Genomic DNA, 12,298 nt, shown 5'->3' on the forward strand with positions numbered 1-12,298 from the left:
TTTCTATAATTGAAACCAACCAAACTAGATCCTTCGATATTTTTGCATAATAAGTTTTGTCCAAATGTACTGATTGAAAATGTAATTTAGGAATGTTCAGAAATGGACTTACAAGAATGTAAAAAAGACTGGTTCTCTGATGTCTACTGTTTTTCTCCTGGAATCATGTCTCATGCAACTATTTGAGAGTAAAAATAATTTTATCCCACAAAAATAGTAGATTTTTGTTTTTAAAAATCTAGCAGAATATCTGTTGATAAAAGCCAGTTGGTTGCCGGGATTGGCTCAGGGACTTAAGGAGACAAGATCCTATTACAGCTGCTCAGTAAAAATGATAGAGTCTTGTCACCAGAAGGTGCCAGTGCTGCCAGAAATGACTTATTAGGTCACCAGAGACCTCAGAAGAGCACAGTATCTCAGTACAGTGGGACACCCTGTGATTCACACACACACCCACATTTCAGCAGGAGTTGGCAAACTGTTTCTGTAAAGGACCAGTTAAGTTGTTTTAGGCTTTGTGGACCCTTTGGCCTCTCTCACAACTACTCAGCTCTGCTGTCGTAGCACGGAAGCAGCCTGGAACAGTACCTAAATGAGGGAGCATGCTGTGTTCCAGTAAAACTGGACTTGCAGAAAAGTGGAGGTGGAGGAACTGGATTGGCTGAGGGCTATTGTTTACCAACTCCTAGCTTATGGTATCATGTACTTATTGATTTTTTTCATCCGTGCTCTCTGTTGATCCCTCCCTGATCTCTTTTTTGTTTCTCAGACACCCATCCAACCTGATGCTGGACCGTCTGAGTGGGAAGATCCTGCACATTGACTTTGGGGACTGCTTTGAGGTGAACACATGTTCTAGAACCCCACCCTCATCTTCCCGGGTGATCACTTTTCCCCCTCCTCTGACACTTTAGGCAGACTTAAGCCCAAACTGCCTTACTCTTAACCCCTGCTGTCCCTACCAAGGCCGTAGTTAAGTCAGTGTAAGAAATGAAATCTGGGCTCTTAGTTGGACTGTAACCCCCTTGGAGCAAGGGCTGCTGTTCACATGCCCTCTGAGTGGAGGAGGCCCCCATCCTGCATACCACCTGTTGCCCAAGGGCCTGGACACAATGCAGATTTGTCTTTTTTCCTTTTTGTTTTCTCTTCTTTTCTGTTGTTTCTTGTTTTTTAAGTTGTCTTTCAAATCCCTATGACAAGTCCTCTCACTAAACCCAAGCGGCTTCATTTCTCTGCTCTAATTAAAACCTGCAGGTGATGCAGAGGAAAGCCACCTGCTCCACCTGGCTCCAGGTTAAGAAAATAAACATTGGCCGGGCGCGGTGGCTCAAGCCTGTAATCCCAGCACTTTGGGAGGCCGAGACGGGCGGATCACGAGGTCAGGAGATCGAGACCATCCTGGCTAACACGGTGAAACCCCGTCTCTACTAAAAAAATACAAAAAACTAGCCGGGCGCGGTGGTGGGCGCCTGTAGTCCCAGCTACTCGGGAGGCTCAGACAGGAGAATGGCGTAAACCCGGGAGGCGGAGCTTGTAGTGAGCTGAGATCCAGCCACTGCACTCCAGCCCGGGCAATAGAGCGAGACTCCGTCTCAAAAAAATAAAAAAAATATATAAACATTGATTTGGCTTTTCCCATTTATTATTCTGTAGGTTGCTATGACCCGAGAGAAGTTTCCAGAGAAGATTCCATTTAGACTAACAAGAATGTTGACCAATGCTATGGAGGTGAGTGGATATTGGGAACTAGCTGCTCCGAAATGGGATCAGGACAGTTACAACCTTCTCTGAAGACACACTTGCTTGTTAGAGCCCATCAGTTCCCCATAATGCCTTTGTGATTTTTGTAGCAGTTTTCTGTTATTTCCTATTGTGTTAGAAATGATCTGTCTATGGGCCGGGCGCGGTGGCTCAAGCCTGTAATCCCAGCACTTTGGGAGGCCGAGACGGCGGATCACGAGGTCAGGAGATCGAGACCATCCTGGCTAACACGGTGAAACCCCGTCTCTACTAAAAAATACAAAAAACTAGCCGGGCGAGGTGGCGGGCGCCTGTAGTCCCAGCTACTCGGGAGGCTCAGACAGGAGAATGGCGTAAACCGGGAGGCGGAGCTTGCAGTGAGCTGAGATCCGGCCACTGCACTCCAGCCTGGGTGACAGAGCGAGACTCCGTCTCAAAAAAAAAAAAAAAAAAAAAAAAAAAAAAAAAAGAAATGATCTGTCTATGAAAGGCTTACCACTTCACCTCTGACCTGGTTTCCTGTGGATCACAGTCCTACCCTGATTCCTTCTCCTAAGACATTCTCACCCTGATAACATCAATATGGCCTGTGTCTGCTTCCTAAGTGAGGGTAACAGACCCCCTCAGCTTGCTCTGGGTGGAGAGTTAGTAACTCATGTGGTAAGTGGCTCTGTCCCATTTCTAGGTTACAGGCCTGGATGGCAACTACAGAATCACATGCCACACAGTGATGGAGGTGCTGCGGGAGCACAAGGACAGTGTCATGGCTGTGCTGGAAGCCTTTGTCTATGACCCCTTGCTGAACTGGAGGCTGATGGACAGTGAGTATCATCAAGTGCCTGGGAGCTGAGCTTGTTGGCTCACGCCTGTAATCCTAACATTTTGGGAGGCCAAGGCAGAAGAGTTGCTTGAGGCCAAGAATTCAAGACCAGCCTGGGCAACATAGTAAGACACATCTCTACAAAAACTGAAAAAATGGCCGGGCGCGGTGGCTCAAGCCTGTAATCCCAGCACTTTGGGAGGCCAAGGCGGGCGGATCACAAGGTCAGGAGATCGAGACCATCCTGGCTAACACGGTGAAACCCCGTCTCTACTAAAAAATACAAAAAACTAGCCGGGCGAGGTGGCGGGCGCTTGTAGTCCCAGCTACTCGGGAGGCTGAGGCAGGAGAATGGCGTGAACCCGGGAGGCGGAGCTTGCAGTGAGCTGAGATCTGGCCAGTGCACTCCAGCTTGGGTGACAGAGCGAGACTCCGTCTCAAAAAAAAAAAAATGAAAAAATTAGGCACGTATTAGTCTGTTCTTATGCTGTTATAAAGAACTGCCCGAGAGTAGGTGATTTATAAAAGAAAGAGGTTTAATTGACTCACAGTTCCGCTTGGCTGGGAAGAACTCAGGAAACTTACAATCATGGTGGGAGGGGAAGCAAACACATCCTTCTTCACTTGGGGGCAGAAGAGAGAAGTACAGAGTGAAGGGGGGAAAAGCCCCTTATAAAACCACCAGATCTCATGAGAACTCAGTCACTATCACGAGAACAGTATGGAGGAACCATCCCCATGATCTAATCACCTCCCATGAGGTCCCTCCCCCAACACATGGGGATTACAATTTAGATTACAGTTCAAGATGAGATTTTGGATGGGGACACAGCCAAGCCATATTAAGGTGGGTACAGTGGCACATGCCAGTGGTTCTACCTGCTCAGGAGGCAGAGGCAGGAAGATTACCTGAGCCTGGGGGGTTGAGACAGAGTGAGCTATGATCATGTCACTGCTGCACTCTAGCCTAGGTGACAGAGTGAGACCTTGTCTCAAAAAAATAAATTTAATTTTAAAAATAAAAGAAAGTAAATAAAAAACAAAATCAAGTGTGTGGAAGCTGGGGTTGGCAGCCTCCCAAATTAGCAATATCCAGCACATAACATTTTACAAACCTATGCCCCTTCAAGCCTGCAGCCTAGGATACATTGCCGAGCTATTGCATTGCATTTGCACAGAGTAGTTCTGACACCTGGAAAAGAACTTCAAGTATTTTTATTAACTAAAACAGAAAATGCCATTATCAATTTAGATACTAAAATATTCTTCAGTATTAACCAAGTATCCTAGTGGTTTTTCTCTGGGCTTTATATAGAGTAGTAAGCTGAAATTGTAATAAGAAATGCAAAGAGTTATGATTTGGGACAGCAGTATCTTCATCTGCCCTTTGTTCTGCCACCTTAGGGGATGTTGACCAAAAGAACTTCGAATCCATTGAAATTAAGTCATACTTTGACCTTATATTATCTGTATCACATTGTCTAAGTCCAAATCAACAGTATAGAGTGTCCCCCTGGGTTTCACATCCCATGCTTATACCCACCCACTTATTCCTAATATGTCTGTCATCTCTCTTTTTGGGGCTGTAGGTTTACGAACAATTTTATATATATATATATATATAGTTTTTTTTTTGTTTTTTTTTTGAGACGGAGTCTCGCTCTGTCGTCCAGCCTGAGTGCAGTTGCCGGATCTCAGCTCACTGCAAGCTCCGCCACCCGGGTTTACACCATTCTCCTGCCTCAGCCTCCCGGAACAATTATATTTTTATGACTGGAAGAAAATAACCAAGTTTCTTTCAAGTCAAAATTTGAAGCATGTTTCAATACTCTTTCTTTCTCTCCCTAGCAAATACCAAAGGCAACAAGCGATCCCGAACGAGAACGGATTCCTACTCTGCCAGCCAGTCCGTCGGTGGGTGCCTCCATGGGAGGTTGCAAAGGCTCTCCCCCTTGTGCAGAGTGTTTCTATAGTGGGGTGGGCTTCAGTCGGTGGGTGCATACCGCAGGATGTTACAGAAGCTCTCCCCCTTGTCCAGAGTGTTTCTAGAATGGGGTGGGCTTTGTTATTGCCAGTAGGAGACAAAGTGGTAATGGCTACTGAATATGAAGGAAGTAAACCTAGTTTTCTCGCGATTCTTGACAGTGATAGTTTTGCAAAGGTGCTATTACTGCCAGCTTATCACCGGATAAGCATTTAATCGAACTTCAAATACTCGGTCTAGAAATATCGGCCGGGTGCGGTGGCTCAAGCCTGTAATCCCAGCACTTTGGGAGGCCGAGACGGGCGGATCACGAGGTCAGGAGATCGAGACCATCCTGGCTAACACAGTGAAACCCCGTCTCTACTAAAAAAAATACAAAAAACTAGCCGGGCGAGGTGGCGGGCACCTGTAGTCCCAGCTACTCAGGAGGCTGAGGCAGGAGAACGGCGTGAACCCGGGAGGCAGAGCTTGCAGTGAGCTGAGATCCGGCCACTGCACTCCAGCCTGGGCGACAGAGCAAGACTCCATCTCAAAGAAAAAAAAAAAAAAAGAAATATTTACTGAGCACCAAGTGGCTAATATGTTTTTTATTTACTGTTTCACACATGGAGTGGGTACCTGAAGCTCCGAGATTTTTATCAAACTATCTGATTTTAATCTATCTGTAAAAACACAGTTTAAAGTATGTGTGAATATCAGCTCACTAATGGTGTCTGGGTTGGAATAATTATTAACAATATTACCTTGGTCCTCAAGCATTGATAATAGCTCAGAAATGGGAAGATGGAGGCAGCAGAAATTTATTTGTGTTGCTGGGAGGAGCCCTGGAACCACATGGAAGTGTTTCTAGGAGCGCAACTCACAGAGCAGGGGTCTAGGAAGACTTGTGTCCCTCCGAGAGCCAGAGTACTTTTTGTGTGTGAAAACCTCTCAGGAGTGTTAGAGTCAAGCTGTTTAACTTTGTTTTATTTGTATTAGTTTCCAGCACACACAGCATTGAAGTTATTGGTTTTAGGGGGTTTTTGTGGGTTGGTTGGTTGGTTGGTTTTTGGGTAAAACTGTTTAACTTTGTTTAGCCCTCCTCTCTTCCCCACCCCCCATCCCACCCCTTTTTTCCTTCATGACATTTAGCAACACTCTACATAGTTCACACTTTGGGAATTACTGTTGGGGTGTAAAAAAGTAAATATTTTCTACAAATGTTTACAGAAAACTTACAACTAGTTAATAAACTAAGCCAAATAATGTCTAGGGGTGCAAAAAGAAAATGTGAGGTACAGTGGTCGCCTGAAGCAGCACAGAACAGCATTACAGAATTGACCATAACCTGCGTGAAATAATCAGAGAGCAGTACACTCTGCCCTGGAGTCTGTGGGTGCTTTGGTGTGGAGTAGAAGGCTGTGGAGATTCAGGAAAGGGGACTTCACTGTGAACCGTAGCTGCCAAGAGAGCATTTGGGTTGGTGGCATCTAATCATCACTTCACCTGACAAAGGATAATTTTTCTTTTTTCTTTTTTTCCTTGAGACAGTCTTGCTCTGTCACCCAGGCTGGAGTATGGTGGCGCAATCTCGGCTCACTTCAACCTCCGCCTCCCGAGTTCAAGCAATTTTCCTGCCTTAGTCTCCCAAGTAGCTGGGATTACAGGCGTGTGTCACCATGCTCAGCTAATATTTTTTGAATTTTTAATAGAGATGAGGTTTCACCATGTTAGGCTGGTTTCAAACTCCTGATCTCAAGTGATCTGCCTGCATTGGCCTCCCAAAGTGCTGGGATTACAGGCATGAGCCACCCTGCCCTGCCAAGGGTAATTTATCATTATTGGATGAATGGACTCTGATGAGCAGAAAGCAAAAGGGTGTTTCAGGCAAGAAATTGGGATACTGGGTTATAATGTCATACATGGACACGGTGACAGGATTTGTGAATGCCTGAATCACCAGGCTCATAGGACCCACGGTCTCGGGGGTAGCTTATACCGGTGGCTGGTCTCAAACGAAGTGTGCTGAGACTTACTGGTTTCATTCTCAGGGCCCACCTCCCTAACACATTCTTAAGTGTCTACTATATGCTGCCTGTAGCGTACAGAAGGGAACGAGAACAGCCAGTTCTGCTGGCACCAGATGGTGGATTTGGTGGTTTAGCTTAAAGTTAAATTCCGGCCGGGCGCGGTGGCTCAAGCCTGTAATCCCAGCACTTTGGGAGGCCGAGACGGGCGGATCACGAGGTCAGGAGATCGAGACCATCCTGGCTAACACGGTGAAACCCCGTCTCTACTAAAAAAATACAAAAAATTAGCCGGGCGAGATGGCGGGCGCCTGTAGTCCCAGCTACTCGGGAGGCTGAGGCGAGAGAATGGCGTAAACCCGGGAGGCGGAGCTTGCAGTGAGCTGAGATCCGGCCACTGCACTCCAGCCTGGGCGACAGAGCGAGACTCCGTCTCAAAAAAAAAAAAAAAAAAAAAAAAAAAAAAAAAGTTAAATTCCATCTGGGTGTTGTGGTGCACACCTGTAAGCCCAGCAGGAGGAGCACTTGAGCCCAGGAGTTTGAGACTAGCCTGGGCAACACAGCAAGACCCTGTCTCAAAAAAAAACTTCCAATGGATCATTAATAGAAGTGTAACTATCACCCGGGTGCGGTAGTTCATGCCTATAATCCCAGTACTTTGGGAGGCCCAGGCAGGCTGAGGTCAAGAGTTTGAGACCAGCCTGACCAACATGGAGAAACCCCATCTCTACTAAAAATACAAAATAAGCCGGCCATGGTAGCGCATACCTGTAATCCCAGCTCCTCGGAAGGCAGGAGAATCGCTTGAATCCGGGAGGCAGAGGTTGCAGTGAGCCGAGATTGCGCCATTGCACTCCAGCCTGGGCAATAAGAGTGAAACTCCATCTCAAAAAAAAAAAAAAAGAAGTATAATTATCACTACCTTCATTCAGAAGGTCTGTGATGTACAAGGACAGCATTCAAAAAACTTCATAATTCTGATTTCAGACTCCTGCTAAAAGCCATAATCAGTGGAGGGTGAACCTAACACCTGAAGACTTTTTCTACCCAGAGTTGATATGAAAATTCCTCCAAGGAATAACATTTCAACCTTGTGTGTGATACATTCCAAAGTTAATTTTCTTTATCAGTTTTTGTCCAAACACATTTTGTCATGAGGCTTTTGACCTGTGCTCCTGTTCCTATTCCTATGAGTTTATTTTGTTAATGCAATTTGCCTGAAAATCCATGTTTCAATTCTGATAAGCACCAGCTTTTTTTCAATAATTATTAACACACATTTGAAAATGGCTTTATAGATAATTTTTTTTTTTTTTTTTTTTTTTTTTTTGCAAATGGGGTCTCAGGCTGGTCTTGAACTCAGCTACTCAAGTGATCCTTCCACCTCAGCCTCTTGAGTAGCTGGGATTACAGCTGTGTCCAGCTTAAAACTTTGAAATACGTAAAGAGTAACATAAAATTTTCCTTCTCTTTTCCCCTTTAGGGTGGGTAGGGCAGGCGTTAAAGGAATAGAGTGTGTAGAGAATTAGATGCTAACACCAACAGTGGCTTTTTGGTGTTTGAATTTTCTGTTAATTGATTTCTTTTCCCATAGAAATTTTGGACGGTGTGGAACTTGGGGAGCCAGCCCATAAGAAAACGGGGACCACAGTGCCAGAATCTATTCATTCTTTCAGTAAGTTCAGCCTCTGAGGAACTGCACCAATGACTAGCTCATTAAGAAAATAGCAGCTGTGTTATACCCTGAGAAGGGTCAACAAGATGAAGCAACAAAACTGCCTTTGAGCAGAAAAGGTTCCATGAATTTCTCATTATATTCTGAGGACAAAGATGAACATAGAGGAAGGATTGCTCAACACTTACAAAAGTGAATATTTGAGAAAAACAGGGCACCCATTGAACCTGTTGTATTGCTTCCATTCTTACTGTTATTTCTACTTTTGTGTATTCCAGTTGGAGACGGTTTGGTGAAACCAGAGGCCCTAAATAAGAAAGCTATTCAGATTATTAACAGGGTTCGAGATAAGCTCACTGGTGAGTGTGTCATGTGTTTACTTAAAGGGGACATAAGGCCGGGCGCGGTGGCTCATGCCTGTAATCCCAGCACTTTAGGAGGCTAAGGCAGGCGGATCATGAGGTCAGGAGATCGAGACCATCCTGGCTAACACGGTGAAACCCTGTCTGTACTAAAAATACAAAAAATGAGCTGGGTGTGATGGCTGGCGCCTGTGGTCCCAGCTATTTGGGAGGCTGAGGCAGGAGAATGGTGTGAACCTGGGAGGTGGAGTTTGCAGTGAGGCGAGATCGCACCACTGCACTCCAGCCTGGGCGACAGAGTGAGACTCCGTCTCAAAAAAAAAAAGGGGGACATAAAATCTGAGCACACTTTCCTCTCTCTGAGTGATGGTCAACCCCATGTCCAGTAGTATTAGTGATGAGCTTTGGCACCATGCAGCTGACAAAGAATGTCTTTGAAGTCATCAGTTAAACATTGTCTCTGATTCTTTTTTCTGATAACTAATAACAGTACTTAATGGTTAACCTCATTTAACTCAGGAGGTGAACAAATTTCTATTGGGTCCAAAATCAGCCAAATTCAGGGAAGTATTTTTAATCATGTCTTTTTTTTTTTTTTTTTTTTTTTGAGACAGTTTGCTCTTATTGCCCAGTCTGTAGTCCACTGGCTCCATCTTGGGTCACTGCAACCTCCATCTCCCAGGTTCAAGCAATTCTCCTGCCTCAGCCTCCCCAGTAGCTGGGATTACAGGCGCCCCCCACCCCCACCACACCCCGCTAATTTTTTGTATTTTTAGTAGAGATGAGGTTTCACCATGTTGGGCAGGCTGGACTCAAACTCTTGACCTCAAGTGATCCACCCACCTCGGCCTCCCAAAGTGCTGGGATTACAGGCATGACCCACCAAGCCCAGCCAAATTTTTCTTTTTTTTTGAGACAGGGTCTTGCTCTGTCACCCAGGCTGGAGTGCAGTGATGCCATCTTGGCCCAGTGCAACCTCCACCTTCTGGGTTCAAGCAATTCTCCTGCCTCAGGCTCCCCAGTATCTGGGACTACAGGCCTGCGCCACCACACTCAGCTAATTTTGTATTTTTAGTAGAGACAGTGTTTTACCGTGTTGGCCAGGCTGGTCTTGAACTCCTGACCTCAGGTGATCCGCCTGCCTCAGCCTCCCAAAGTGCTGGGATTACAGGCGTAAGCCACCGCACCTGGCTGAATTTTTCAAATCCAACTATGATACATCCTTCATCTTCATGTCTGAGGATAAGCTGTTGGTATGGACAGTTAAGCCAACAGGGAAGAAGAAGTGCAGCAATTGCCAGGAAGAAAGTGAAATGTTTTTGTTGCTCCTGTGCTAGGTCGGGACTTCTCTCATGATGACACTTTGGATGTTCCAACGCAAGTTGAGCTGCTCATCAAACAAGCGACATCCCATGAAAACCTCTGCCAGTGCTATATTGGCTGGTGAGTGGGGCTCTCAAAGTGACTTTGTTAAAATAAGCAATCAGAACCCAAGCCTAGGCCCCAAAGCCAGGGTAGCAAAAAGAGATTTGGTGGCATATCTGTAAAGGGCAGTTAGAGCTCAAATCTCTTTAAAAGTTCATATTTATTGCATGTGCTCATTGTTACAAAAAAATTGAGAAATATGGATGCATATTTGGAAGGCAAAGACTAAAATTACATTAAGATAAGTGGTTTAGGAGAACAGGCAAGGGTTGTTTGTGAGGGGTTCCTTTTGGGTTTTGCTGTCAGTCCAATGCAGAGATACAGGAAGGTCAAAGGAAAGAAAAAGCTAGAGCAGTGACAGAAGGAAATGAAAAGACAGATTTATGATCTGGGAGCCTAACCTCACGGACCACTCTGGGGTGTGCTTTGATTAATTGCCCGAGGGATGCTTGAAGGCAGAAACTTGAGAGAGCAGATGCTGGGGTAGTGTCCTTGCGGGACCTGGGTGGGCAGTAGCCTTGACTGGAAATGATGAGCGTGTCCCATGCAATTAGCTGTGGGAGAGCTCAGGGAATACCCTGGGGTTGTCAGACCTTGGCCTTTTCATTTTCAAGTTATCTGTGTAAAGCTTTGAAGAAGCTCAAATTATTAAAATATTCCTTTTCTTTCTGCCTTCTTAGGTGCCCTTTCTGGTAACTGGAGGCCCAGATGTGACTGTCACATTTTTTCTGAGGCTTTTTTACTTTAGTAAATGCTTCCACTAAACTGAAACCATGGTGAGAAAGTTTGACTTTGTTAAATATTTTGAAATGTAAATGAAAAGAACTACTGTATATTAAAAGTTGGTTTGAACCAACTTTCTAGCTGCTGTTGAAGAATATATTGTCAGAAACACAAGGCTTGATTTGGTTCCCAGGACAGTGAAACACAGTAATACCACGTAAATCAAGCCATTCATTTTGGGGAACAGAAGATCCATAACTTTAGAAATACGGGTTTTGACTTAACTCACAAGAGAACTCATCACAAGTACTTGCTGATGGAAGAATGACCTAGTTGCTCCTCTCAACATGGGTACAGCAAACTCAGCACAGCCAAGAAGCCTCAGGTCATGGAGGACATGGATTAGGATCCTAGACTGTAAAGACACAGAAGATGCCAACCTCACCCCTGCCACCTATCCCAAGACCTCACTGGTCTGCGGACAGCAGCAGAAATGTTTGCAAGATAGGCCAAAATGAGTTTTACAAAAGGTCTCTCTTCCATCAGACCCAGTGATGCTGCGACTCACGCTTCAATCCAAGACCTGACCGCTAGTAGGGAGGTTTATTCAGATCACTGGCGGCCTCGGCTGAGCAGATGCACAGAGGGGATCACTGCACAGTGGGACCACCCTCACTGGCCTTCTGCAGCAGGGTTCTGGGATGATTTCAGTGGTCAGAATACTCTGTTTAGAGCAAGGGCTCAGAAAACAGAAATACTGTCATGGAAGTGCTGAACACAGGGAAGGTCTGGTACATATTGGGAATTATGAGCAGAACAAATACTCAACTAAATGCACAAAATATAAAGTGTAGCCATGTCTAGACACCAGGTTGTATCGGAATAATTTTTGTGCCAATAAATGACATCAGAATTTTAAACATATGTATATGAGTGGCTTTTTAGTCGTAATTTTGATCAGTTCAAAAAGGAAGCATTTACTCTTTCAGCACTCAGCTTTTAGTAAGCACTCTGTAGTAGGGATGACAGAGGACATAAGGGTGTACATGATGTGGTCCCTTTCCTCAGACTGTTCCCAGGCCAGACAGGTGGAGACAGCATGCCACTGAAGTGAACAGAACTTACCCCGGCCAAGTGCTGAGAAGAGGTGTGTATGGGCCACAGGTAGGAGCACAAATTCCACCGGGTGAGCCTGGAAAGCCTCATAGAAAGGGGGATGTTTGGCATGGGTCTTAAAGAGGAGTGGGAGTCTGTCAGATGAACCAAGGGGGACATTCTCAGCAGAAAAGGAAGTGTGAGGCACTGCTGTGAAAGCATGGTATCCACAGCAGTAGCAAGTATCACTTGGACCATATGAAATTGCAGGTACGTGGACCATTTTTAACATACAAAACTGGCATTTTCTTATGGCTGCACCTCATAGTTCAGCATATCTGGCTCAGTGGTCAGTGGGGAATAAAGGGAGTAACAGGAAAATAATAGGAACTAAAGGAGGCACGAAAGTAGCACGGGGCCAGACCGGGGCTTCCATCAGTTCAGCAGCAAGGAGTATGAACCTGATGC

The 12,298-nt window shown here is 45.4% G+C and overlaps 1 protein-coding gene across 5 annotated transcripts in view; it reads left to right on the forward strand.

Annotated features, from left to right (window-relative positions):
• MTOR (mechanistic target of rapamycin kinase) overlaps nt 1-11,659 on the forward strand; it is a 153,018-nt gene extending 141,359 nt beyond the window's left edge. For 3 of the 5 annotated variants that reach the window (XM_033228385.1, XM_033228386.1, XM_033228387.1), the window contains 8 exons: nt 770-842; nt 1,654-1,728; nt 2,426-2,561; nt 4,409-4,474; nt 8,145-8,225; nt 8,504-8,584; nt 9,925-10,030; nt 10,693-11,461. In XM_033228385.1, coding sequence (XP_033084276.1) covers nt 770-842; nt 1,654-1,728; nt 2,426-2,561; nt 4,409-4,474; nt 8,145-8,225; nt 8,504-8,584; nt 9,925-10,030; nt 10,693-10,708 — 634 coding nt within the window. In that variant the 3' untranslated portion in view covers nt 10,709-11,461. Of the gene's footprint in view, nt 1-769; nt 843-1,653; nt 1,729-2,425; nt 2,562-4,408; nt 4,475-8,144; nt 8,226-8,503; nt 8,585-9,924; nt 10,031-10,692 lie in introns of all 5 variants that reach the window. The other 2 variants (XR_004441102.1, XM_033228384.1) reach the window with 1 other exon arrangement.
• Nucleotides 11,660-12,298: the final 639 nt, after the last annotated feature.

Source organism: Trachypithecus francoisi, unplaced genomic scaffold, assembly GCF_009764315.1.
Source record: "Trachypithecus francoisi isolate TF-2019V2 unplaced genomic scaffold, Tfra_2.0 Lachesis_group12, whole genome shotgun sequence".
In the NCBI taxonomy this organism is placed as follows: Eukaryota; Metazoa; Chordata; class Mammalia; order Primates; family Cercopithecidae; genus Trachypithecus; species Trachypithecus francoisi.